At 38.6% G+C, this 24,564-nt stretch overlaps 2 protein-coding genes across 2 annotated transcripts; one reads left to right on the top strand and one right to left on the bottom strand.

The window, feature by feature from the left end:
* The first annotated feature begins 8,682 nt into the window (after positions 1-8,682).
* On the top strand, positions 8,683-13,033 carry fzd5 (frizzled class receptor 5). Its single transcript, XM_065251645.2, has 2 exons — positions 8,683-9,209; positions 9,339-13,033. Exon 2 carries the CDS (start codon positions 9,553-9,555, stop codon positions 11,329-11,331), a length of 1,779 nt encoding a protein of 592 aa, XP_065107717.1. The 5' UTR covers positions 8,683-9,209; positions 9,339-9,552; the 3' UTR covers positions 11,332-13,033.
* Positions 13,034-13,238: 205 nt separating this feature from the next.
* On the bottom strand, positions 13,239-24,199 carry ccnyl1 (cyclin Y-like 1). The gene is made up of 10 exons (XM_065251646.1): positions 23,197-24,199; positions 20,147-20,221; positions 17,283-17,317; positions 17,087-17,187; positions 16,911-16,946; positions 16,766-16,817; positions 16,305-16,424; positions 15,574-15,740; positions 13,924-14,086; positions 13,239-13,621 (listed from the first exon to the last, which is right to left on the bottom strand). Exons 1-10 carry the CDS (start codon positions 23,348-23,350, stop codon positions 13,505-13,507), a joined length of 1,020 nt encoding a protein of 339 aa, XP_065107718.1. The 5' UTR covers positions 23,351-24,199; the 3' UTR covers positions 13,239-13,504.
* Positions 24,200-24,564: the final 365 nt, after the last annotated feature.

The following is a 24,564-nucleotide window of genomic DNA, read 5'->3' as shown; positions in this document are numbered from 1 at the left end:
CTTTGAAAGTATGATGCATTAGGTTAAAATGGCTTGCATTATTCATACTGTTAGTGACACTTTTTAAAATCAGGGATTCTTAACACACTGGATAAAGGTCTTGGAGGGACACGCAAAAGGGATTAAAACTTGGATGTGGTTACAATTTGTATTTTTTTTTACATCATTGGTTGTTCATGTATTGTTTAAGATCTAATGTAAGTTTCTTTATCAGCCATCATGTTGCTCTTAGTTGTATATTTTTACATATCAGGATTTTGTTTCATATGTATTTATTGTATTTATATTCTGTTTATCAGTTTCTGGATTGCTCACACTGTAAAGTATCCTGTAAACTCTCCACTTATGCAACTACAGATAATGTGTTTAAGTACTGGTGCGGGTACTTTCCAGTTTTGTTTTTTTTACCACTGATGCCAATAAAGTACTAAATTACTTAACACATTCAGACATTTTGTATGGTTTAGCACTTGATATTATTACTAATCTGATCTGTCCATATAGTTTAGTTTCCTGATCAGAATCCAAGGGGAGTCTCACAGCCCGAGGGCTGTGGAATAAACGCATCACGGCTGTGATTGTAGTTGTGGTGTTCCCTTTTGGGTCCGGGTGCATCAGAAAATGTCCAGGCACTGATTTACAAGCTAATCCCAAATTAAAAACCACATGCTTGTATCTGGTTCTGTCTAGAGCTAAACCAACAACCACTGGACCTGTTATAGACCACAGCACGAGGCTTCTAATTTTTTGCTAAGATGATGCATTGTGGTACCGATTTAACTGCAGCGTATATAAACATTTGAAATTCTGTCCAGTTGTATTATGGAGCTACTGAGCAGTTACCATAGCAGAATCATGAGGTTTTAAATAGTTGGCCAACATACAGTATGGCCTTTTTTCCTATTTTGAGTCTACATTAAAAACCTTGAAAATAACACTTAAAGTGCTTCACTGGCTCGTAATCATAGGGGAACCACTATATGTGCTATATAGCATCTATGTAGAACCATATGGTGCTATGTAGAACCATAAGTGGTGCTATAGTCAAGCCATAGCACTACTTATGGTTCTACATAGGTGTTAATACAGCAGTGATTCTCAAACTGGGAGCCCCGAGATTGTGCCTGGGGGCCCCAGTTTTATGACATTTTATAATATACATTAATTTATTATGAGTTCTATTTAATCTAATTTCTAATTTAACCTTAGAAAAATAAGGCTACTACCCAACAACACTACATCGTATATTTATTTAACTTTTGTTTAATTCAAATTTTATGTTTTAGCATGTTTATGTCATACATTTTCTTTGGGGGGCCATGAAGGGCACAAGTGGGGCCCACCGTATACAAGGGGGGCAGAACGCAGAGAAAGTTTGAGAACCATTGCTATACAGCACTTAATGGTTCCCCTCTAATTACGAGCCAGTGAATCACTTTTAGTGCTTTTTAGAGAGAAGGTTGATATGAATTTGAAAATTCTGTAATATTTATTTTGTCATGTGAAAGGCAAGAACCAATAAGTAGCCAATTTACTGTGCAGATCTGTGTTTCCAAAATACGCAAGGTAATGATTGTTAAATAAGATTAAAATATTAAGCACTTTTTTCTGTTGAACATATCATTTCAAGTCATTTAAATTATTTTAATGATGAATGTATGTGCTTTTTGGAGCTTCACCATCATAATAAGATAACATGACTGCCTTTTCAAATCAATTGTGTTGAAGAAAGAAAGTCAGGGATTGCACAAGGGATGTGCAAAAATATCGATAAAGCTAACTTTTTGTGAATTTTTTCCACGATAGTTAATTGGTATTTTAATCTCTAGTATCGGTATAAAAAGAACATCAAATCCCTCTGTGTGCGTCAAACGACCTCCACCGCTGTCCAGTTGTCTGTCATATACGGCCTTTTGGCCAATGTCACAGAAGTTAGCGGGAGTGAGAAAAAGGCAGAGAATTTGAAAACGACTGCAGTTTTTTTATTTTTTTTAAGTAAAAAAAATCAGCTCTATTTAAAAAAAAAATTCTGAAAGAAAAGGTATTGCAATGTACCGCAATATGCAGGGCATTGTACCATACCGAGATACACTGTATCATGTCCATGTATCGTGATATGTATTGTATCTTGAGGCCCTTGCCAATACCCAGCCCTAGATTGCATGAGTGTGGAAAATTATGAATTTTCATATTTTGGTGAACTTTTCCTTTAATAATTTTTTGACTTTAATCATTTAAAAGCAAAAATATAAGATGTAAAGTTTTGAGAATTATTTAAAGTCGTCATGAAGTTAAAATTAAAAACTTTATTTTTTGGAATATTGTGGTCTTTTTTTTAAAGTAGCTTATCTATGAGCTTCATTTTTCTTTCAAACATTAATGTGCCCTCATAATCTTTAATCAAAAATGTTAATCTCCTCCCCTCCTCGAAAGGATCTCGCTTTACTTCTGGTCACGAGGAATGACTCGAGGGCGGGGCCTGGGAAAAGATTGCAGCGATTAGCAGTTAGCATCAAAACCCAACCATATAATCAGTTTTCGATGGACAAATTTAAGTCCCGTCCTTTTTCTCATTTCAGAAGCCGTTTCACTCAGATATACATCATGAAGGGGAAAATAAAACAATTGCTATTCATGGTGACTTTTAAAGGGCACATATCATGAACATCTGACTTTTTCCATGTTTAAGTGCTATAATTGGGTCCCCAGTGCTTTTATCAACCAAGAAAATGTGATAAAGAACAACCCAGTAACTTAGTTTTGGTAAACCATTCTCTGCAAGCATGTGAAAAAATAGAATTAAAATTTGGCTCCCCTTGTGATGTCAGAAGGGGATAATACCGCCCCTCAATCTGCACTATCCAACCACGGCACTACATTTGCATTTGCATTTTAAAGGACACACCCAAAAACGCCACATTTCTACTCACACCTACAAAGTGACAATTTTAACATACTATAATAAATTATCTATATGGTATTTGAGCTAAAACTTCACATCACATATGTACTCTGAGGTAAACCAAAGATTTACTCGACATCTTGACAGATCATGCTGGGATGCGTAAACTATCTGGTTTTACACAAACATGCTGTCATTAAAGAAAAAAATGGACACACCAAATACTGAGAAATATCTAAATTCATATTGTTATGCTTACCAAAAAATGTATACATTCCACAAAATCCTATTTACTATTTGCTGGCTTTTCATTTGTGGTCTCAGTCCTTTTCTGTCTGTTTCATGAATGGATTTTTATAGCTTTACCATAGCCAGGAAAGAAACAGACTAGTTGAAATAGATTTTCTGAGATTCTTGAGTGAGTGATGTCTGGTAAAATCTAATGGTCGGCCACCCCAGACGCTTCCTCCCTGGTTTACTTTTTCAACACTTCCCTCATGTTTTTTCCTCCTCCCCTCCCATTTTCTTTTCTTGAAAGAGAGCAGTAATTTGTCCTGGCCTTAGAGAGCTCTAAAGCCTTTCTCTGACAGAGAATAATCCACCAGGATCTAGCCACCGCTGATGGGCCGGAACATGCCAAGTCTCTCCTTTGTGTGTGTTTTGTGCGGATGTGTTTGTTAACTCTTAAAGCTGGTTTTCGAGCATGAGCTTAAAATCGAGGTGTCCCGCTGATCCTGAACTCCATTATGGTCTTAATGTGTGACAGCTCAGTGTTGAAGATTACTTTAAAACCGCTGTTTTCACACATATCTGGACTTGCTGCGTCCTTGTTTTGGCTCCGTAAAGATTTCTTAGATGTGTTTTTGAGGATGTGCGAGATTTGTTTTTTATTTATTTTGTTTCTTTTTTTGGAACAGTGGACTCATTGTTTATCCTGAAAATGTCTTCAAATGTGAAATCATAAAGAGAAAAACAAACTTCATGGTTCTCACAGCATGAACCTCCTCCAGTTTACACCGAACACAGGCTCTCAGAAAAAGTGGGAGGGTAATATTCTGTAGTTATAGTATGCATATGAGCATATCTGTTGTTTTAGCGAGACCGTGTGAATGTGCGCGGGCTGCGTGTGCACGGCCTGACTCATTTGCCTGTGATTTGTATTGAGGAGTGGGCAAATTGAACCTGAGTGTTGGTCAGGCTTAATTGTCGTCGCCAATTAGGGCATTGTTGAAATCCACAATGGCTCCAGTGTAGCGAGGGGAACGTTCTCCTTTGTGCTTCTCCAGTGGCCCACAGGCCAGTCAAGACTCATTTAGGGCTCTGACAACAGTGGGACAGAAATGCCATCAAAAAAAGACAACAAAAGGGCGGTTTGAGGAGAAAAAGACGAGGGCAGAATGGAAGGGTGCACACAATAGTGACATGGGATGGAACGCTAGGGTCCAGTTCTCGTGTAAAGGGGTCAGAATGTTTCCTAACGTCCACCTGCTGCACAAAGACGGAGCGTTACAGCTGTCCCGAGATCAGAGCAATAACTTCAAGCCTCAACACACAATGTCAGATGATATATGTGTGCGTTGATGTATGTGTTTGTCTCATAAATCTCACTTGTTGTATTTTGACATATTGGAGTTATATACACATTTTATATAACATAACTGTGTAACCTTCAGGCAATTTACAGCATAGCCCTACTATTTCATCTTGTATTGCAAGTATTTGGCCACTTAAGCTAGAATTAAAAAAGCATAAATGTCTTTGCATTATAACTAAGTGTATTTTATTTTTTATAGCAAGAGAGCACAATGATGTAAACTAGATTTACAGTTCAAAATGACAAATTCATCACATTCCAAAAATTATTTTCAAGAAAAAATGTTCTTAGTATTTTTATCTTGTTTTCAGTAAAAATATCAAAAAATTCTTAAATTATAAAAGATGCTTTTTCTTGATGAACAAAACGACCCAAGAAAATAAGTCTAGTTTTTAGACAAAAAATATCACATTTAAGTGATTTTGTGCATAAAACCAGCAAAAAATCTGCCAATGGGGTAAGCAAAAATTCTTGAACAATTTTCTTAAACACTAAATTCAAGAAAAATTTAAGAAAAATTTGCTTACCCCATTGGGTTGGGTTATGAACAAAATCACTTAAATTTGATATTTTTGGTCTTAAAACTAGACTTATTTTCTTGGGTCGTTTTGCTCATCAAGAAAAAGCATCTTAATGTAAGAATTTTTAGATATTTTTACTGAAAACAAGACAAAAATACTATTTTTTTCTTGAAAATAATTTTTTTGCAGTGTGGCATTGGCAGATGCTTTCATCCGAATCGACTCGCAGTCGTGGTATACATTTAAATTATCAGTATGTCTTTTCCTTCGGATACGACCTATGACCTTTGCATTGTTAACACAATGCTCTACCAGTTAAGCTACAGGAACACAAACATTAATGGACACGTCCATTGTTAATGTGATGAATTGCACCTGTGCTTACACTGCTGGGACACTTGTGTGAACTTGAAGAGAACTGATTCATACCTGATCCATACATTACTTTTGGCTAAAAAAAAAGAAAAAGTTGCCACAAAAAGCAATTCCAACAAAAGCATTTCCAACTCCATATCATTCCCTATCTGCACTCCTCCTCCCAAAATGAAACAGGAGTTATTGTTGTGTATGAATTGTTGTCTGTCCACACGCAAAAACACAAACAGAGTCAGGTATCAGATAAAGGCATGTGTCCGAGCACGCAGGACGAGAGAGGAAAAACCAAACAGCATGCTATGATTGCATCCCCACAAAACACAACAGAAGGCTACTGCGCTCCACACCTCATCAACATCATTTGACTGAGTCACTCCACAATGACATCATGCTCGACTGCTCAAGAAAAGCAAATCCAAGCTTGCCTTATCTTGAGATCTGTTTCAATCATGTTCATTTTATTGCCTCTCTCTATTGACATTTAAACAAGGAAGCGCTGTGTTTATTGGATACTTACTAGTATGTACAGTACTTTACAGGGTCTCATTTCCATGGACACAGCATGTAGAAAGGAAGTCGGGAGTGATTGTGTGACTCCTCAAGGTGGGGTTCTGGAGTTAATGTGTGCCCGTGTGAGTAGCCTACATAACTGATAAAACAGGTGCACAAATGGCTGGCAAGATTGATTTGGTTGCCATAGCATTTAAGACACAATCAAACATCTGAAGCGTAACAAGAAAAACATAACCTAAGCGTCACTCGGGGCCGCGTGTCTCAGTGATTAATTTCCAAGCAAGTCTTCGGCATGTAGACTTTCTGTTTACTCCAATCTGTTCTATTAGCCAATGTAATCTGAGTGTTAAATGAGCATTAGACATACCTGGTGGTGGTGGTGCTGCTGCCTGATTGGTTACTTTCACTTTTAGGTACACACCTTTTATAACCTTTGGACCTGCAGAAATCTGTGAGATTGCAGTATACTGAATAAACATACTATAGATAGAGAGAGGCTCCATAGGGAATTCCAGTCTACCTGTCTGAATATCCGGTCAAGAGTTTCCCAGTTTATGAATGCATGTGGGCATGAGCAAATATGTTCATTTTACTCTTTAGTCTTTAAACAGCACAACAATGTAACTGTACTTATTAAGGTACAATAAAAGAATTAAGCCATTAGTTAACAACACATCAAATGAAATGGCTTCTGCAAACAAATCATTCTAGAGGTTATGTAATGCAATGACATTTATACATTTCCAGCATGTCTGTCAAATACATTACGTTAAAAATACATTATACAGATTTAATGTGGGAGGATTCACAACAAACTCATACAAACACTGAACTCTGAGTTATAGTGGATTATAGCAGTGCACAGAGTACCAGTGTGGCAGGTTGCTGTCTTTGTCTGGTTAAGGCGTGAGTGATTAAGCTTGCGTTAGGAGTCATTATCTGAATGTTTGCACAGCTCCGTCTGTCTTGAATGGGCCCAGTGGGTAAACACAAAAGTAATACAGGATACACTTGCACAAGAGATTCAAGGCCTTTTCATAGTAACACACAGGCACGCACACACGCCAGTACCATTCACATCCCCACATATCATCAATGACTAATTTAACAGCATCTGTATAGTGCCAATGACTGTTACAGCATAGAGATGTCTCATCTTCCCAGTTATGTTTGACTAACTCAGATACTTTGATACACTAATTCATTTACGGGTATGGATTTGGAAGATGCTTTTAATTCAAAGCAAATTACAATCAGTGTTTAGGGGTAAAGCATTACAAGTAATGCGCATTACGTAAAAATATATTTTTCTGAAGTAAAGAGTAAAGTAAAGCATTACTTTATAAATGTACACATTAATATTTGAGTTACTTTTTTGAAAACTAATGCAAGTTACTTTTCAGTTTAATCATTTCAATTTAAAAATAAAATAATGTACTGAATTAAACTGAACATATTAACGTAGAATTACGCACTCTGTGCGCCTGAGTGGGAACAGTTTGAGTCAGAAATGTAGACGGCAGGCCAGAGCTTGACATTTTTGCAATAATAAAAAACACCTGCAAGGCCTGAAAGAGATCAAGCCTCAGCAAGTGAGAAAAAGTAACGCAAAAGTTACTTAAAAGTAACATAAGCAGCATTACTTTCCATGAAAAGTAACTAAGTAACAAAATTAGTTACTTTTTGGGGGAGTAACTTAACATTGTAATGCATTATTTTTAAAAGTAATTTTCCCTAACACTGAATACAATACATTAAAAGGTACTGTTTATCAGTATTTGTGCACCCTGGAGTTTAAACTCATGACCTTGGTGTTGCAAACTGAGCTACACAAACTGTTTATCGCCACCTTTGCTAAATAATTATGTTAATGTAAGTAAAAAAAATGCATTTAGCAGATGCTTTTATCCAAACCAACCTAAATTGAAGCTACACAATATTTAAATCAGTGTGTGTTCCAGACAGTGCTTCTCAAACTGGGGGCCGCGAGATGGTGCCAGGGGGCCCCAGTTTTATGACATTTTATAAAATAAATTAATTTATCATGAATTCTGTGCAATTAAACCTAAAAAATACGGCTACTAACCAACATCACTACTTTCTATCATTTAATATGTTTTGTTTAATAAAAGTTGAGTTTTAGAACAGTTTTTTGCCATAAATTTTCTTTGGGGGGGGGGCCGCGAAGGAAGGTGCCGTACACAAGGGGGGCCGCGCGCTAAAAAAGTTCGAGAACCACTGCCCTAGGAACCAAACCCATGACCTTTTGTTGCCAACACAATGCTCTTCCAATTGAGCTACAGAAACAACATATCATGCTATGAAATGACACCTGTTGCACTAACACCCTTTAGTGCTAAGATCAGATTTGAAAGAGCAAGAACGAGCGAGAGAGAGAGAGAGATGCTCTTTGATGCTTATGTAGATAAAACTATATGCCAATTTTTTATCATTTATCAACATAAAGTGCATATTTTGTACAATTCTTCTTCAGTATTTCTAAAGATAACCGTATACACCCCCAGTGTGCTATTTTAAGACACCATGAATTTTAACTAAAATGTGCTTTTAACATATTATCTATGTATTAACTTAATTATTTAGTTACCACTTGTAGTAAACTTAAACCTTTAAACAATAAAAAAAACATTTTTGCACAAATTGAAGGTATTGAATGCGATGGATGGGCAGATGCCTGTGGCAAAAAAAGGGGTGGGGTCTGAAAGTTGTGGGCGTGTTTTGGCGGGTGGGGTATTGCACTCTACTGAAGGCAGCTCAGGCAGCACAGAGTAAATAAATTACTGCTACAGCAACACACGGCAGCAGCACGCGCACGGCAACTCGCTAAAATATACATGCTTTCAAAAAGTTTCGTGTGAGAAGTGTGTGGGGTTCATACGTCATAAAGTGCGTGACAGGACTCCAGCGGATTGTTTGGACACGCAATGAAGGGAATGGCAAGCAGCACCTGAAACCTGTTGCCTTTGACACTAATGCGAAATGTGATTTTGTCATTTTTGTACTCTTAATATACCTAAAAAGTAGTTTGTTTTTTTTCTACGTCAGTTGCTTATTTCTTTCACGTCTTTCGTCTTATTTTTGACGTTTTTCGGTTGTGAATCTTACCTTTCGCCGGATTTCGTTCACCTGCGGTGTGGAATTTCAATCAGAGCCGAAGGGAAACAAGACGTTTAAAATGTTACTTTACAGCAAAGATTTCGGGGGAAATGAACTTTCCACCTTCGCACGGTTTGCTCGGTGAATGATTGACCATTCAGTCCACGGATGCGCGTGCTTTTCCACGGTACGTTTCTACTTTTATGATTATTTACCTCAGGAAAATGGTAACATTTATTTCAAAGCCAGTGGAATATTGGTTATTAAACTAACCTGCTTCTTCCACTCTTTATTTACCTTTTTTTCTTTTCTTCAGCCCGTGTGTTTGAAATGCGCGCACACACTCAGAGCACAGTGCGCGCGCTCGGTGTCTGGAATGAAACTTCACTGTGATTTACAACCTTGTGGACTGTGGACATGCTGCTGGAGCTATTAAGGTTTCCTTTTGGGATTTCTTCAGCAATAAATTAAAAAGAAAGAAAGGAAGAGAGAGGAAAAAGTGAGCTTAGAAAATACTCAAAAGAACTGAAATGAGTATTTTTTTCAATATGAGGAAACCTGCAGATTTCACTTTGGAGATGCACCTGGTTGGATTTTGGCAATGTATTTTGCTTCTGTTGCAACTGTCTTGGCACGGCGATGCTGCCTCTAAGGATATAGTGTGTGAGCCCATCACCGTTCCAATGTGCAAAGGTATTGTTTACAACCAAACGTACATGCCCAACCAATTCAATCACGACACCCAGGAGGAAGTCGGCTTGGAGGTGCACCAGTTCTGGCCACTGGTTCGAATCCGTTGCTCCCCAGACTTGCTTTTCTTCCTCTGCAGCATGTACACTCCCATATGTCTTCCGGACTACAAAAAGCCCCTGCCACCGTGCAGATCCGTGTGTGAGAGGGCTAAGAGGGGCTGCTCTCCACTCATGATCCAGTATGGGTTCGAGTGGCCAGAGCGGATGAATTGTGAGCAGCTACCCGTGCTAGGCGATACCGATCGGCTTTGCATGGACGAGAACAGCAGTGAGACCACAACTCTATCACCTTTATTCCCCAAACCCACCCCCAAAGGAACCCCAAAGCACAGAGCCACTGCGAAATCCGCTTCGGTGCAGAAGTGTGACCGCGAGTGCCGTTGCAGAGACCCCCTGGTGCCCATCAAAAAAGAAGCACATCCTCTTTATAACCGTGTGCATGTTGACTCTTTACCCAACTGTGCTTTGCCTTGCCACCAACCCTACTTTTCTTCAGATGAACGGACGTTCACCACCTTTTGGATTGGCCTGTGGTCGGTGCTGTGCTTTGTCTCCACACTCACCACAGTGGCCACTTTTCTTATTGACATGGAGCGTTTCAAATATCCTGAGCGGCCCATTATCTTTCTGGCTGCTTGTTATCTGTTTGTGTCGCTGGGTTACATCGTACGGCTGCTTGCGGGCCATGAGCGTGTGGCTTGCGAGGGCTCTGGCGATCAACAGCACATCCTCTACGACACCACGGGTCCAGCTCTTTGCACGCTGGTCTTCCTGCTCATATACTTTTTTGGAATGGCCAGCTCCATCTGGTGGGTGGTGCTGTCCTTCACTTGGTTCTTGGCTGCAGGGATGAAATGGGGAAACGAGGCCATCGCAGGCTACTCGCAGTACTTCCACCTTGCCGCCTGGCTCATGCCTAGTGTGAAGTCCATTGCTGTGCTGGCCTTAAGCTCGGTGGATGGCGACTCCGTGGCTGGTATCTGTTACGTCGGCAACCAAAGCTTGGAGAGCCTGCGTGGCTTCGTGTTGGCACCTTTGGTTGTTTACCTCTTCACCGGCACCCTCTTCCTGCTTGCTGGCTTCGTTTCGCTTTTCCGAATCCGGAGCGTCATTAAGCAGGGAGGGACAAAGACAGACAAGCTGGAGAAGTTAATGATTCGCATTGGGCTCTTTACCGTCCTTTACACTGTGCCTGCAACTATCGTGGTGGCCTGCCTGGTTTACGAACAGCATTACAGACCGAACTGGGAGCGAGCACTGGCCTGTTCATGCCCGTCAGAACGCCAGCGGTTGGGCGTGGGCCCAGACTATGCCGTCTTCATGCTAAAATATTTCATGTGTCTCGTGGTAGGCATCACCTCAGGTGTGTGGATCTGGTCAGGAAAGACTCTGGAATCCTGGAGGCGCTTTGTGGCACGGTTCGTCCCCTGTAGGTCCCGTAAGCCACCTGTATCAGCCTCATCCATGTACAGTGAGGCCAGTACTGCTCTTACAGCCCGAGCCGGCACGACACCTACTGGGACCTACCACAAATCTGCTCCATCATCACACGTGTGAACATTGTCCCAGTGCTTTAGAAATCCTGCAAACATCAAACGTGTGCAGGTCATGACTCTGAATGAGCAGGTGTCTGTTTGACCTCGCAATGACATCTCTACAGGTTCCAGATACGGCACAGATACACTATTATGAAGGATTTTTACAGACTGTTAGCTATCATTTATGGATCTAATGTGGACAGAAATGAAAACTGTGATGTTGTTAACAAAGTTCATGTGATAAAGATCATTAACATACTTTTACAGTTGTCATTATGATCTTAGCCATTTTCTGTGAATTTTAGAGCATGAATTATTGAAAAAAAAAGGCAGAGGTTAATATGAATCAAGAAGGTTCGTAAATGAAATGCTACAATTTGAGAAGTTTGTGGTGAAATTTTATTTATTTGTATTTTTGTAAATATGCTATTCGAGAACATTGTGAGGATGCAGGTAACGCCGCTCTGTTGTGTTTGTGACTTTATCAGCATATTTATAGGATGTAGGTTGGATGTTGTTTGTAACAACATCCTAATCTAATTTACAAATGTATTTTATTAGTAAAATGTAAATAGACGCTTGTATGGCTTCTCTTGTGAGGGAGAACAACCACTGTGCAGATGAATACAACAGGGAGAAAAATGCTTTAGTTTGGTGTTTGTTGCTATCCATGATTTAGTGTTCATCTGTGTCCTTCAACGTCCCCCTTAGTTAAAGGGATATTTCACCCAAAAATGAAACTTCGGTCATCAATTACTCACCCTCATGTTGTTCTAAACCTGTAAGAGGTTTTTTATTCTGTTAAACACAAAATAAGATATTAGAAAATAAATTATAGTATGCACACAATTTTTCTACTATTAAAGTAAATGGGTACTGTCAACTATGTGCATACCATCATTTATTAAAATATATTTTTTGTTGTGTTCTCAAACTCATACAGGTTTAAAACAATCAAAGTTAATTTTTTGTTGAACTATCCCACCATGTATTTTAAAGATTCTCACAGCTGTCCCTGCACTGTTAATGGATTGTTGGTTAGCATCTGTTGGATGGTGTAAATGACGGGATGTATCCTGAAGATCAATAGGGCCGTTCAGAAAATCTGTTGTACTATAATCTGATCTTGACTTCCCTCTTGTGGTCAGTAGTTCAACCTTAGCATGAGGTTTAGTTGTTACCTAGCTTTGTTGACTGTATCTCTTTATATTAACAAAGATAGGATGAAGCCAAATATTAACAGGTTTAAAAACATTGGAGCATAGCTCTGTTTTGATGTCACAAATGCTTATTTGGATCACAAATTTCTCATTGATGGATTTCATGTTTGCTGTCTGAGATAATCTGTTCACCTTTGTGTAGATTTTTGTACATGTCTATGTTTTGGCTTAATTTTTCCTATCCAAGCTGGTGTAGAAAAAATTTTTTTCTACTAAATTAAGATTTTAAATTATCTTAGATGAACTCTGAACTGATTATATAGTTACACTGCTTCAAGTTTAGCTGTGTGTGTACATAATTGTTTGGCTCTATTCATTTGTAAATCTTGTAAGACCCGAGTCCAGCCTAGGCCTTTGTACATATTTTGTTTAGTAAGATATCAAATTCAGTCCTACAATTTTAAAGAGATTCTTAGATATTTATGAAAAGCGTTTTACATGTTTCTTTTGTTTCTCTTACTGGTAGAGAATAAAAGTGAGCTGCAATCTGTGAACCTGCAAGTTTGATGTTTGGTCAGTCATTTATTGCACTTCCCATTTTCAGTGCTCCTGAAATGGTCCTCTGCAAATCCTAAACTGATCCTACTACATGCGAGTGATCACTTTATTTTTAAGCCCCCTTTTAGATATGGCTAAAGGAAGAAATGAATGATCCCTGGATAAAAAAAACAAACACCATTAAGTAAAACACATGTTCAGGCATAAATACAGACTTGTTACATGATTAGTGTTTATTTAAAATACTCCATCTGTAAATGATTTCAATTAAAAACTGACAAAGTTCACAGCTAGTAGCCTACATAGTAAGCAAAAAACAAACAAAAAAACATTCGGTCTGTTCTTGTCTCAGTTGGGTAAAATGTTTGTAGGGATTTACGTTGGCTGGTGTAACGTCACAGCCAAATGCAGGGAGAGAGAACGGGTTGTCCATTGAGCTCTCGCTCACAGCAGCGATTCATCCAAGGAAAGGTTTTAAGAAAGAACAGCGTTGGATCTGCGGATGCCGATTAGGTTGTCAGCACTGAAAGATCTCCTCATGGCTGTCCTGCATAGATCCTTGTATTTATCTTCACATAGTCTTGAGATTGCCTATAAAATGAAAAAACAAAATAACTTAATTCAACTCAATTCTCTACCTCTTCCTTGTGCCCCTACATGTCTTTACATTTGATTTTGATATCATGTTGACAAGCACATTGAGATCAAGAATATTATTAACTTATGTTGGCATTGTTAGCATATTAAAAATTAATTATTAGTGGAACATTTTATGCATCCTTATTTGAGCTCAAAGCATATCGGATCACGTGACCCCAGGTTGGGAACGACTGCCCACTTTTTGTTACACAGATTTAAAATGGTTAAAATATTAAAGGAGACTTGGTGCCCACCTCTAGTTTCTGAGCTCGTTCATTGCTCAGGGGCTCCAGGGGGAAGCTCAGGTTGTTGTCGTCTGCGAGGGAGCGCAGGTCAAAGTAATACTTGGCGTAGACGCTGGCCGGTACGTTAATGTTAAACTGCAGCAGCTCCAGAAAATGTCTCTCCATCTCGTTCCTGACAAACAGAATAGGAGATTAGATTAGACAGCGATGTCTTTAATGGGCTTGCTGATTCAAATACAATGCAATTGCAGTTAAACCTGCTGTCATGACCAGCAAATCGCTGTATTTCCCTTAAAAATATATTACTATAAACACTACTACACTAATATTTTGTGAATGCTGTAGAATTTCCCCATCTAGTTTATAAATATGGTAATGAACATTGAAAATACTACATTATTACCCTCCCATACTTTTACAGACAGTACCGTTTTGCATGCAATACCATGCAAGGGCTGAATGGATTAAAGTGGAGTCACAATTAGACTATAAGATCTACACTTCCATATAGATTCTAACATGCTGCCATGTGAAAAGTTACGTCCAAGCTACATCAACTACCTTTATGTAACAGTACTAAAGTGAACTCTTCATAATAAATAACAGACTTGGATCTGGTTCACTCTATCATGGTGATGCTTCACTGCGTCTAAGAGCAGGCACAGAGACGGTCACCGTGGAGACAGTGACCTGAATGTTTTGGGGAAAGCAAGACATAAGGTTGAGGTGGGTATAGGTGGTGTGGCATGAAGGGGGAGGGCGGATTCGGTTGCTAGGGACAACAAATGGAGTGGGCGAGAGCCTGGACCATTGTAGAGAAGCTCTGAGAGCACTTGAAGCCCGCCAGCCCAGGCTCACAAAGACGGCTTCAATGAAAGGGATGAAAATAGAGCGGAGGGGCAGAGAGGAGAGAAGAGGGCCGTGGCCTTTAACATAGACAATCAGGTACGAGTCCACAAAAACAGACACACGTACACACAAACCCTGTCTGTGTCATTTATATGGATATTGAGACTGGAGAACAAACACTAAAACAAGGTTTTGAAGTGTGTCGCTACATTTATTTTGAAAATCTTGCACGCTTGTATATGTAGGAGTTGGATTAAGATGCAGTACTGCCAGACTCACTTTGGCGAGTATATACGGTGTTCACACGGTGCATTTTTGTTAAACAAAGACATTTTGTTGCAGAATAGTTGAAGAGGTCAGATGCAAAAGCCGGCAAACGACACATACTATACGTTCATCGAATACATTGCGCCAAAAACGCTTAATCTCGCACTCATGCCATTCATGAAAATCCTGTTTTTTAGGCAGAATCAATTAAGAGTTGGATAAAAAAAAGCTTATTAAAAAGAAATCATGCCAGATGCACCAAGCGGGTTTTGCATCTGAACTCTTCAGTTGTACTGTAGAGAAACAATGATTAAGCTTGGCTCAGTAGGACAGAAGGAACATAACTACACCAATAAGCATTTGCACTTAAATAATGGTTGTCCTTCATTGTTCGAGTGTGCGGACCTATTTGAATCTTTTTCAGATTTTTAGTTTTGACCTTAGCTTAGATATAAATATGTTGCAGAATACAAAAGTATCAGGGAAAATACGGGCAGTCCAATACCAAATCTCAAAGCCTGTGTAGATACATCTCTCACTCACATGTCCTCAACAGTGATGTCTTTGAGAATCTGACAGTAGTCTACATTCCACACAGCCTGATCATCCCAGACTTTTGATGCCAGCAGGATGGCCCCCAGCACTATCCTCTTCCAATTAGACGGGCAAATGTCCAACTCGGCATAGGTCAACAGTCTCTCCAAATAAACCTGTGACAAAGACGGTGTGAATAATTGTTGTTTTCAGCTACCTGGTAATTTTTTTATTAAGGCAATCTGATAGCAGTGTATCAAATAAATTTAGCAAATAAATGAGCAGTGCAAGTTAACGAATAATCAAATGATGATGATTCTGATGCTCTACTGCCCTCTAGTGGACAACAGAAAAATGAGCCAAGGCACCTCAAATCACAAATCAAAGTTTTTATCATTGCACAATGCAAAATAAGTCCAGTCATAGTCTATCCACAATCTCTTCACTGAATGTCTAATATATTTTGCACACATACATACATGGTAAGCACTTTACCACACAGCTTGTTGTATTTCAATTTTTAAGTTTAACCAACTTTAATTTAGAATTTGCAACTTTCGTGACAGGTAAGGAGTTGCTATAAATTATAGAAATGGTTGATAAAATTATTACTTTAAAAAAATTATATTTACTAGATTTATATATTCTTAATGCCACTCCAGCATATATGGTTAAGTTCATGGGACTATTTACTAGATCATCACATAGATTCAGAGTCGGTAATTTTGTTATTATCTTACCAGTGTGACGATTGCACATTCGGCCGTGAGCTGTGCCGCACTGAATAGGGTCCGGACAAACCGATAAATAAGTTTGTGTTCTGGGTCTGTGCGACAGTAATCGTCAGGAATCTTTTCTCTCTGCCAAAGACAACAAAATACACATCATACATCTTGATACGGTCATATCTATGCACATTTTGTTCACACTGCACACAGTTCTGATATGTTTGCAAAATCCAAACTTTAAGAGCTGAACATCAATATGGTTGTTTTGCAAAGTATGTTTGTTCAGATACAGTAATGAATACGAATGATATGCGTGTTATATCCGCTATATCAGTAACATATCGGATTTCCAAACCTGAACTTGATTTAGATATATAGCCTATATGTAGTGTGCTCAATACTATTTACTTTCAGAAAAACACAATACAGGGAATCACACATACAGTATATAATATAAAGATGGAGGTGCTTACAGTTAAGGGGTGCATTTTTTCATCAAAAATGTCCAATGTCCTATCAGAGTCCCTAAAACGGATTAAACCAATGAATATATAAATTAAATTTACTCAGATGCATTTTCATGCATCTAAACTAGTTGGAGAAAACAAAGAAACGTACCTGTTTTTAATGTGATAATATATTGCTAATGTAACACTGCAAACAGGGAAGAGAAAGACGGTCAGCATGACAAGACAAACAACGCAGCAGCTTCTTCATTACTAAATGGTATTATTACATATTGAATATCATAACTGTGCACTTAGATAAGTATGCAACAAAATAATGGAACTGACCATTTGATTGTGCTTTTCAGGTTGGGTTGACTAACAGTACTGTCATCAATGAATATCGTTGAGCAGGAGCTGTACTTCTTTGAAAGCAGACCTGGAGAAACCTTTAGAAAGAACCCAAGTTAATATACCAAATGAACCTTTAAACATATAACCTGCCACAATAATACACTTGACTATATAACCCATGTGCACTTACGTGATTTATGTGATTGCTTTTCCTTCTATCCCGAACTACAAACAGAAAAACAAAGGTTTTGTTATCAAGTATATTCAAGTATATGCTATCTGCGTCCACTACACAGTCAATTAAAAAAATTTTGTTCAAGTTACACTGGCTTATAGTGCATACGGCCGGTTGCATAAACATAGCTGGTAAGTTAAGACACTTTTCTTGAAATAGGCTTATTTTCCAGCTCCCCTAGAAGGAATTTTTTTTTACAGTTTTGGAATCCATTCATCCGATCTCCGAAGCAGTACCACTTTTACCATAATCCATTAAATCTGATTAGACTATTAGCATTGCGCTAAAAAATGACCAGCGTTTTGATATTTTCCCTATTTAAAACAGCACCCGAAAATAGTCCTCTTGGTTACTTTCAATAGCAGGGGACTATTTTCAGGCACTGCGTAATATCATTGCGCCTCCTGCAGCCATGTTACAGCAGCAAGCCCTTGATAATTACGCCAGAATAAGAGTATAGTTCTTAGCCATATCTGCCTAGAAAATCGCAACTTTTAATTTTTTGTCAGTCTTAGTACACGATGTACAGAAGTGTCAAGTTTTAAATAGGAAAAATATCAAAACACTCTGGTCATTTTTGAGCGTGATGCTAATGGTCTAATCAGATTCAATGGATTATGCTAAGCTATGCTAAAAGGGGTACAGCCAGCCCCAGAGATCAGCTGAATGGATTCCAAAACTGTAAAAATTAAATGTTTAACTCTAGGGGAGCTGGAAAATGAGCCTATTTTCAAAAAAAGTGAAGTGTCCCTTTAAGTACTAGTCTGACCAACTAGCAATTAGTTAGGGCTAATCAGTCTTGCTTTTCAGATTAAAATGAGATTACATTTTTATGTACCGTATTTTCCTATAAGGCGCACTTAATAGCCTTTAATTTTCTTAAAAACGACAGTGCGCCTTATGATCCGGAGCGCCTTATATATGGATCAAGTAGCGCTGTCAAAATTTTTCAAAATGAAAAAATGCAGCGCTTGCAGCATTATGGCTACCGTAGTCAGTAAACACAGGTACTGTTCTTTCTCACAGACTGTTTCTTTTACTACGTGTTTACTGAATTAGGAAAAAGCTCCCCTCCACGTTTTGAGCAAGGCTGTGAGATATTGTTAATATGCACATTAACGTTTAAACAACGTTACCATGGGAGTGAACGGAGTTGTCAGAATGCTTAATAAAGTTTGACTTTATCTGACTGTTTTGTTGACATTGCCTTTAGCACAGCTCCATCTAGTAGATGCATAACACAAACCCAGTCAAATGTTTGACTGCAGTATCTTCTATTCTATGCGCCTTATAATCTGGTGCGCCATATATTGCGGAAAATACGGTAACTGACTTAAAACAATTACTATCAGCAATTTATGACTAATGTGTAAGACTAGTCTAAACAGTTTATGCAACTGGCCCATGCTGCCACACCGTGTGGCATGGATGCAGCAGTATAACAGCCATACAGAAGTCTTAAGTTACCAATGTCACTGTAGAAAGGTGCTATTCACAATCAGCCATGATTTATTTATTGTGTGAGAGAAAGTGTCCAATAACAATAACAAATAGCATTTGGCTAGTTATGTGATTTTAACTTGTAACCCTCTACATGTATTATTAGGGTACTGATATTATATAACTAAAGATACCATTCAAACTGGTTGGAAAAAATTGGAGCTATTTACTTTTTTATGTGCAAAACCTTTTCAATGAAAAGAAAATAACTACATAAAAAAAAAAGTAAATCTTTAATAAAATCATTTCCTCTAGGTGCATCTTCAATAAAATTATTAAATAACAAATTAACTATATTATACTACAATTATCTATAATATACATGAGTATTACAGAACAGCAAAAATTGAAATGGCTTAAAGGATTACTCCACTTAAAAAAAATCCTCACCCCTATGTCATCCAAATGTTGATGTCTTTCTTTTTTTAGTCAAGAAGTAGTTTTTTAGGAAAACATTCCTGGATTTTTCTCATTTAAATTAACTTTATTGGACCCAATCAGTTACAGTTTTGATGCAGTTTAACATTGAAGTTTAAATGCAGTTTCAAAGGACTTTAAACTATCCCAAACGAGGCATAAGGGTCTTATCTAGCGAAACGATCGTCATTTTAAGCAAGAAAAATTAAAATATGCACTTTTAAACCACAACTTCTCGTCTTCCACCGGCCATGTGATGCGCCAACACAACCTCGCATAATTGTGTAAGCACGTCGAAAGTTCATGTGTTACATATATAAAAAGCACATTTGCAGACCTTTTTAAACAATAAACTGACACAAAGACATTAATTAGTATCATTCCACATAGAACTTCACACTTGTAAACACTGAGGTGGTAGTTTCGCATAAGTCATCCGTGACCTTTTGACGTCATGAAACATTACGTGAGGCCGCGCTGGCACGTCACACGACAGGAGCAAGACAAGAAGTTGTGGTTTAAAAGTGCATATTTTTATTTTTATTGCAAAAAATGACAATCGTTTTGCTAGATAAGACCCTTATTCCTCATTTGGGATTGTTTAGAGCCCTTTGAAGCCGAGTTGAAACTGCAATTTTAAACTGCTTTTAAACTGTAAACTGTTGGGGTCCAATACAGTCCATTAAAATGAGAAAAATCCTGGAATGTTTTCCTTTAAAAAAAAACTTACGGTAATTTCTTCTAGACTGAAAAAAGAAATACATCAACATTTCGGATGATATGGGGGTGAGTAAATTATCTGGATTTTTTTTAAGAAAATTTAGTTTTCCTTCAATTTCATAGTCATTCAAAATAATGGATACAGTCTGTAATATTTTCAGGTTGGAAGTGGAACTACTCACCATCTGTCTGTGACTTGCTAAGGAAGATCGTGCTGGCCCGGGCATGATCTGAGGGGTTGGACTCAAAAGCCAAATCTAAAAGACAAAAAAAATCAACAACAGATGATGACAATCTCAAATATTTCACACTTAAACATTTGAGGCGGTTGGAGATGATTGAAATTAGAAATTACGATCTTAATTTTTGTTCTCTGAATGTCATTCTTATTAAAACATGATAGAGCTATGTAGCAGTGGTTGGCGCAGATGCTGAAAACATATCAAGCTGTGCTATCTATGAGTGTAACAAATCTGAGTCCTCCCTGCAACAAGTTCCAATCCTGCTGCTATCCCTCTTTGCACTCGGTGATATCCACAGAGCTTCCTTTCAGAACGTAGTAAAACAACGCTCTCAAGGAAACGAGGTGGTGTGGCGCCCAGCTGTGAGAAAGCAGACTGGGGCATGCCACAACCCGCTTCGGCCACAAGGGCGAGAGCGGCAGGCACAGTAGGCACAATAAACCCATTGTACGGGCACTGCTGGAAAACACAGAGAACTCACACCCTGCACTCCACCCACACTGTCATATGACACGAGCATCAAAATGATACAACACAGAATGCATTCACCACGATTGTATTAATCAGTCATCATCACGGAAAATACAAAAAATACCAACGTCTAGACTAGAGTCTCTCTGTCAGACCAAGATCATGGCATGGAAAGTGTCTGGCATCAGTCTGAAATGTAATTGAAACAAGTCCAAGTATTTGAGCCAGTGCTGTCAAGTTGTACAGTAAACACACTCCAAGGAGATGTTTAGACAGGCATAACTATGTCATGGGAGCTAAAAAACTGGCAAAAGGTGTAGCACAGGTGCAGGTTACCCTATAGTCTATGGTTTTAAAACATAACCTACTCAAGTATGCCAACACAAACATGCCTAACATCCATATCAATTGCATTAAGAAAAGGGAAGACTTATAGTGGGTTGGGTAATAGTGTACGCCTTCTTCCATAGTCATTTTTCTCAGGCCGACTACTGTGATTGAAGCAATAGAGAATTAAAACTGAAGTGCCACAATCAAAGAATCAAAATAGATACCTCAATACATAAAACTTGTGCAAGTACTATTTCAACTTTTTTATTAATGCAAGAAAGATTAACGGCATGGCAAGTACATTTTGGTTGGGCAAAACTCAAGACTGATTTACTGATGAACTTTTGTTGTAGCTGAGGTGTGGAATAAAGAGAGAATGCTGACCAACAGGGAGGTGCAGGAATGCATGGTGACAAGGCAACTTTAGTCAACATTCAAAGACAATAACTAGAGACAATTATTTGTTTTACTAGCTCCAGTGTTAAAGCACAAAGCTAATGTAACATTTCCGGCAAACGCGACTTTAAGTGGAACGGAAACTGAGTGCACTTAGAGTGTTTTATACTTAGTAGACCGCACACATGTGACACTGTCTGTGAAATCCAAGCTAAAGTCTCATAATCTACTTATGAGAATTGTAGCATCAAAGTTTGATTTCATTTTAATCTTTGACATGAAAACTTAGTCAATTTGAAAGATATCAACGTTCTTTACATTATGTGGGAAATCACACAAAATGTCTTTAACTGGGTTTTCAGACTGGGACACATAGTTAATTCTAAAGATCTACTGTAAACATCTAAACATTTATAGTTAAAACAGTAAACACTAATTAGAAAATAAACAGCTCTATTAAATGAACAATTAATTTTGTATTAAAGCACCAAGGTGCCATGTTTCTTGGCAGCCCATAAACTACAGCCTGCAGTAAGGTTAATGAACTACACTATGGGCCAGAAGAATAATTTATCGTGATGAATACATTGGGTGTCTTATAATACTGCTGTTGTAAATAAGCCTGATGCATTACAGTGGTTTTACGACTTTTTCGTTTAATATGTCTGCTAAATAACTGTGATTCATTCATTCTACAGGACCTCATGATGAGATCTCTCCAGAGCTGTACTCAGCTGATACTCACAATCACACCCCACAGTCAAAAATAACTCCTGGGGGTGGAGCAGATGTCCTCACTAAAGGAAAGCACAACTATAGTGGCAGAGCACCAAAAAGAGGTTCAGTTCAATAAAAAAAGGATCTATCTTTAAAACAAGTGACTTCAAACATCTGCATCCACCCATGAAAGACATGTGCCTCATGTAGATCCCCAAAGATAGAGGGTGATAAGACGACAGCTGTTCCAAAGATCTACATGACTGAGATGCCAGGAATATTTTGATCACCTCTGCCAGTTAACCTTAGTCTCAGTCATTCTCAAATCCTAATCATAAGGGATTAACTGGAGTTAAAAGTGGTAAAGTTCACAGTGCCGAGCCAATGATGAATACACACAGCTCTAAATTAAGCAGTGGGTATCACAAAGTTATTTGTATGTGTGGGAGACCATGTATGTTTCCCTGAGAGTAAATAAGCACCACCTAAATAAACAGCAGTAAAGCCTGCAAACATCTCCAGAGTGGCATCACCTCCCCAAAATTAATACCTATGCTTCAGTAAACCTAAACTTCAAAATAACATTATTTAAAGTTTCTGACTGCCCCAAATATTATTTTAACTGTAAAATGTCATTGAAAACCAAAAGCAGTAAACGTCTTCAGCATTCAAGAGAAACCTGACACTTGGGATGAGGAGGTCAAGGAATCGGATCACACCAGCCAGAAACTGTGCCACATACTATATGGTGTACAAAAAAAGTGGGCAGATCCAAAAATAGAAGCTGGTGGATAGACAGTGGATACTTTTAATTTACTACACTGAAGTTTCCCTTATGATCAAGGTCACTGTGTTAAAGGTTCACAAAAGGGTCATAACCCCTGATGTTTCTGAATCAATAACCTGTCACTTTGTTTGAATCCATGCCTGCTCCATTGTACTCCTACTTTGCTTTTGAAGTTTAATTCTGTTTACACACCCCCTGCCTGTAATATTCAAGAAAACCCAAAAACCTTGATGAGCTGATCACCTGTGTCGAGTCTAGATAGTTAACCGCATCACCAACCAAAACTTACCATCAGGCACCTCTCTGTCACTGATGTGCTGTAGGTATGGACCGGTGTCATCGCTCAGTTCTGTATTGATCTGATAGTCCTCCAAAGACTCCACCTGACGGGGCAGTTTTGGGCTCCCACGGGGGGACACGCAGCAGGACACTGTATTCCCCATGACACCTGCTCAGGTGTGTTACTCTATGCTAAACAACCGTGAAATTCACGCCTGGACTTCCGCTGTCATCAGATGTGATTCAATGGATCAAATGAATGAACTCTATTTGGAGAGCTAAAAAATAAACACAGTAAAGCAGAGTCTGCATGTACTGCGAGTTACTGCTTTAGATTTAAGAGACTTTTAACTATCTCTGCCAGCCCATATAATGCGACTCCATGCATTCAGATCCAGTGCCAAAGAAGATCTAAGGCATTAGCATCTAAAAAAATCAATACATTCGGATACGGCGCTGACAACACATCAGTCCAGATTTCGATCCGAGAGCATCCAAAACAGATTTATTTTTTAAATAAACCTGGAATGCTAAGTGCTAATGGCTAATATTGATTCATTGTGAATGAGAGAGCGGTTAGCCGCCGAGCTAGCTAAGGTAAACCATCCTCCCTTTAACTCTGACGTAAATATCCGAATCCGTATTAACTGTTAAATTAATCCGGTTCAGCAGTTCAGATCGTGAAGAGATGAAACAGCTGCTAAAGAATAAACTTTCAAGCATTATCCGTCATTTAACCGGCATGTATCTGTGTTAGCTAAAACTCTGTATTCAATAATCACTTAAATCCTCAGGCCTCGACGCCCACAAGGGGAGAAATGTATAATTTTAACGCAGCAGATAAATAAAGTCCTCTCCTTGCACATGCGCTAAAATCAATATCCTGGTTTGTTTGGAGTTTTTTTTTTTAATTGTCCACTGGGTCTTCTCAAACAGTCTCCCGTTATCCACTCCGCCCCGCCGGCCAGTGCAGCAGCAGAAGCGATCCACTCCCCGCCACCTCCGCCATCTGCTCCCAGTGACGCAGATAAGGGCCCACCCACTTTTTACATTCCGTTACTGGCGATTGGTTAAGGCATCAAAACAAAATCGAAAAATGCGCAAGGATTGGTGAATAGGTTTGTCACTCAAGCCATCTGTCTCAAGATATAAATCCCTCCCATTTACACACCTCTTCCTATTCATGGAAAGGAACAGAAGGAAAATGTTCGGAATGCAGTTCTGCTTCCTGCATGCAGCACAGCAAATATACTTTACTCATTTAAGTATACAAATACATGTCGTTCTAATGCGTAAAGAACATTTGCAAACTTGTTATCACAGTATACATACTGCATACTTTGTTATTTATAATAACACATTCTTTTCCACTTCCACG

This window comes from Paramisgurnus dabryanus, chromosome 15 (assembly GCF_030506205.2).
Source record: "Paramisgurnus dabryanus chromosome 15, PD_genome_1.1, whole genome shotgun sequence".
NCBI lineage: Eukaryota > Metazoa > Chordata > Actinopteri > Cypriniformes > Cobitidae > Paramisgurnus > Paramisgurnus dabryanus.
Note: the sequence above shows the minus strand (reverse complement) of the source record. Positions and strands in the feature narration are given on the sequence as shown.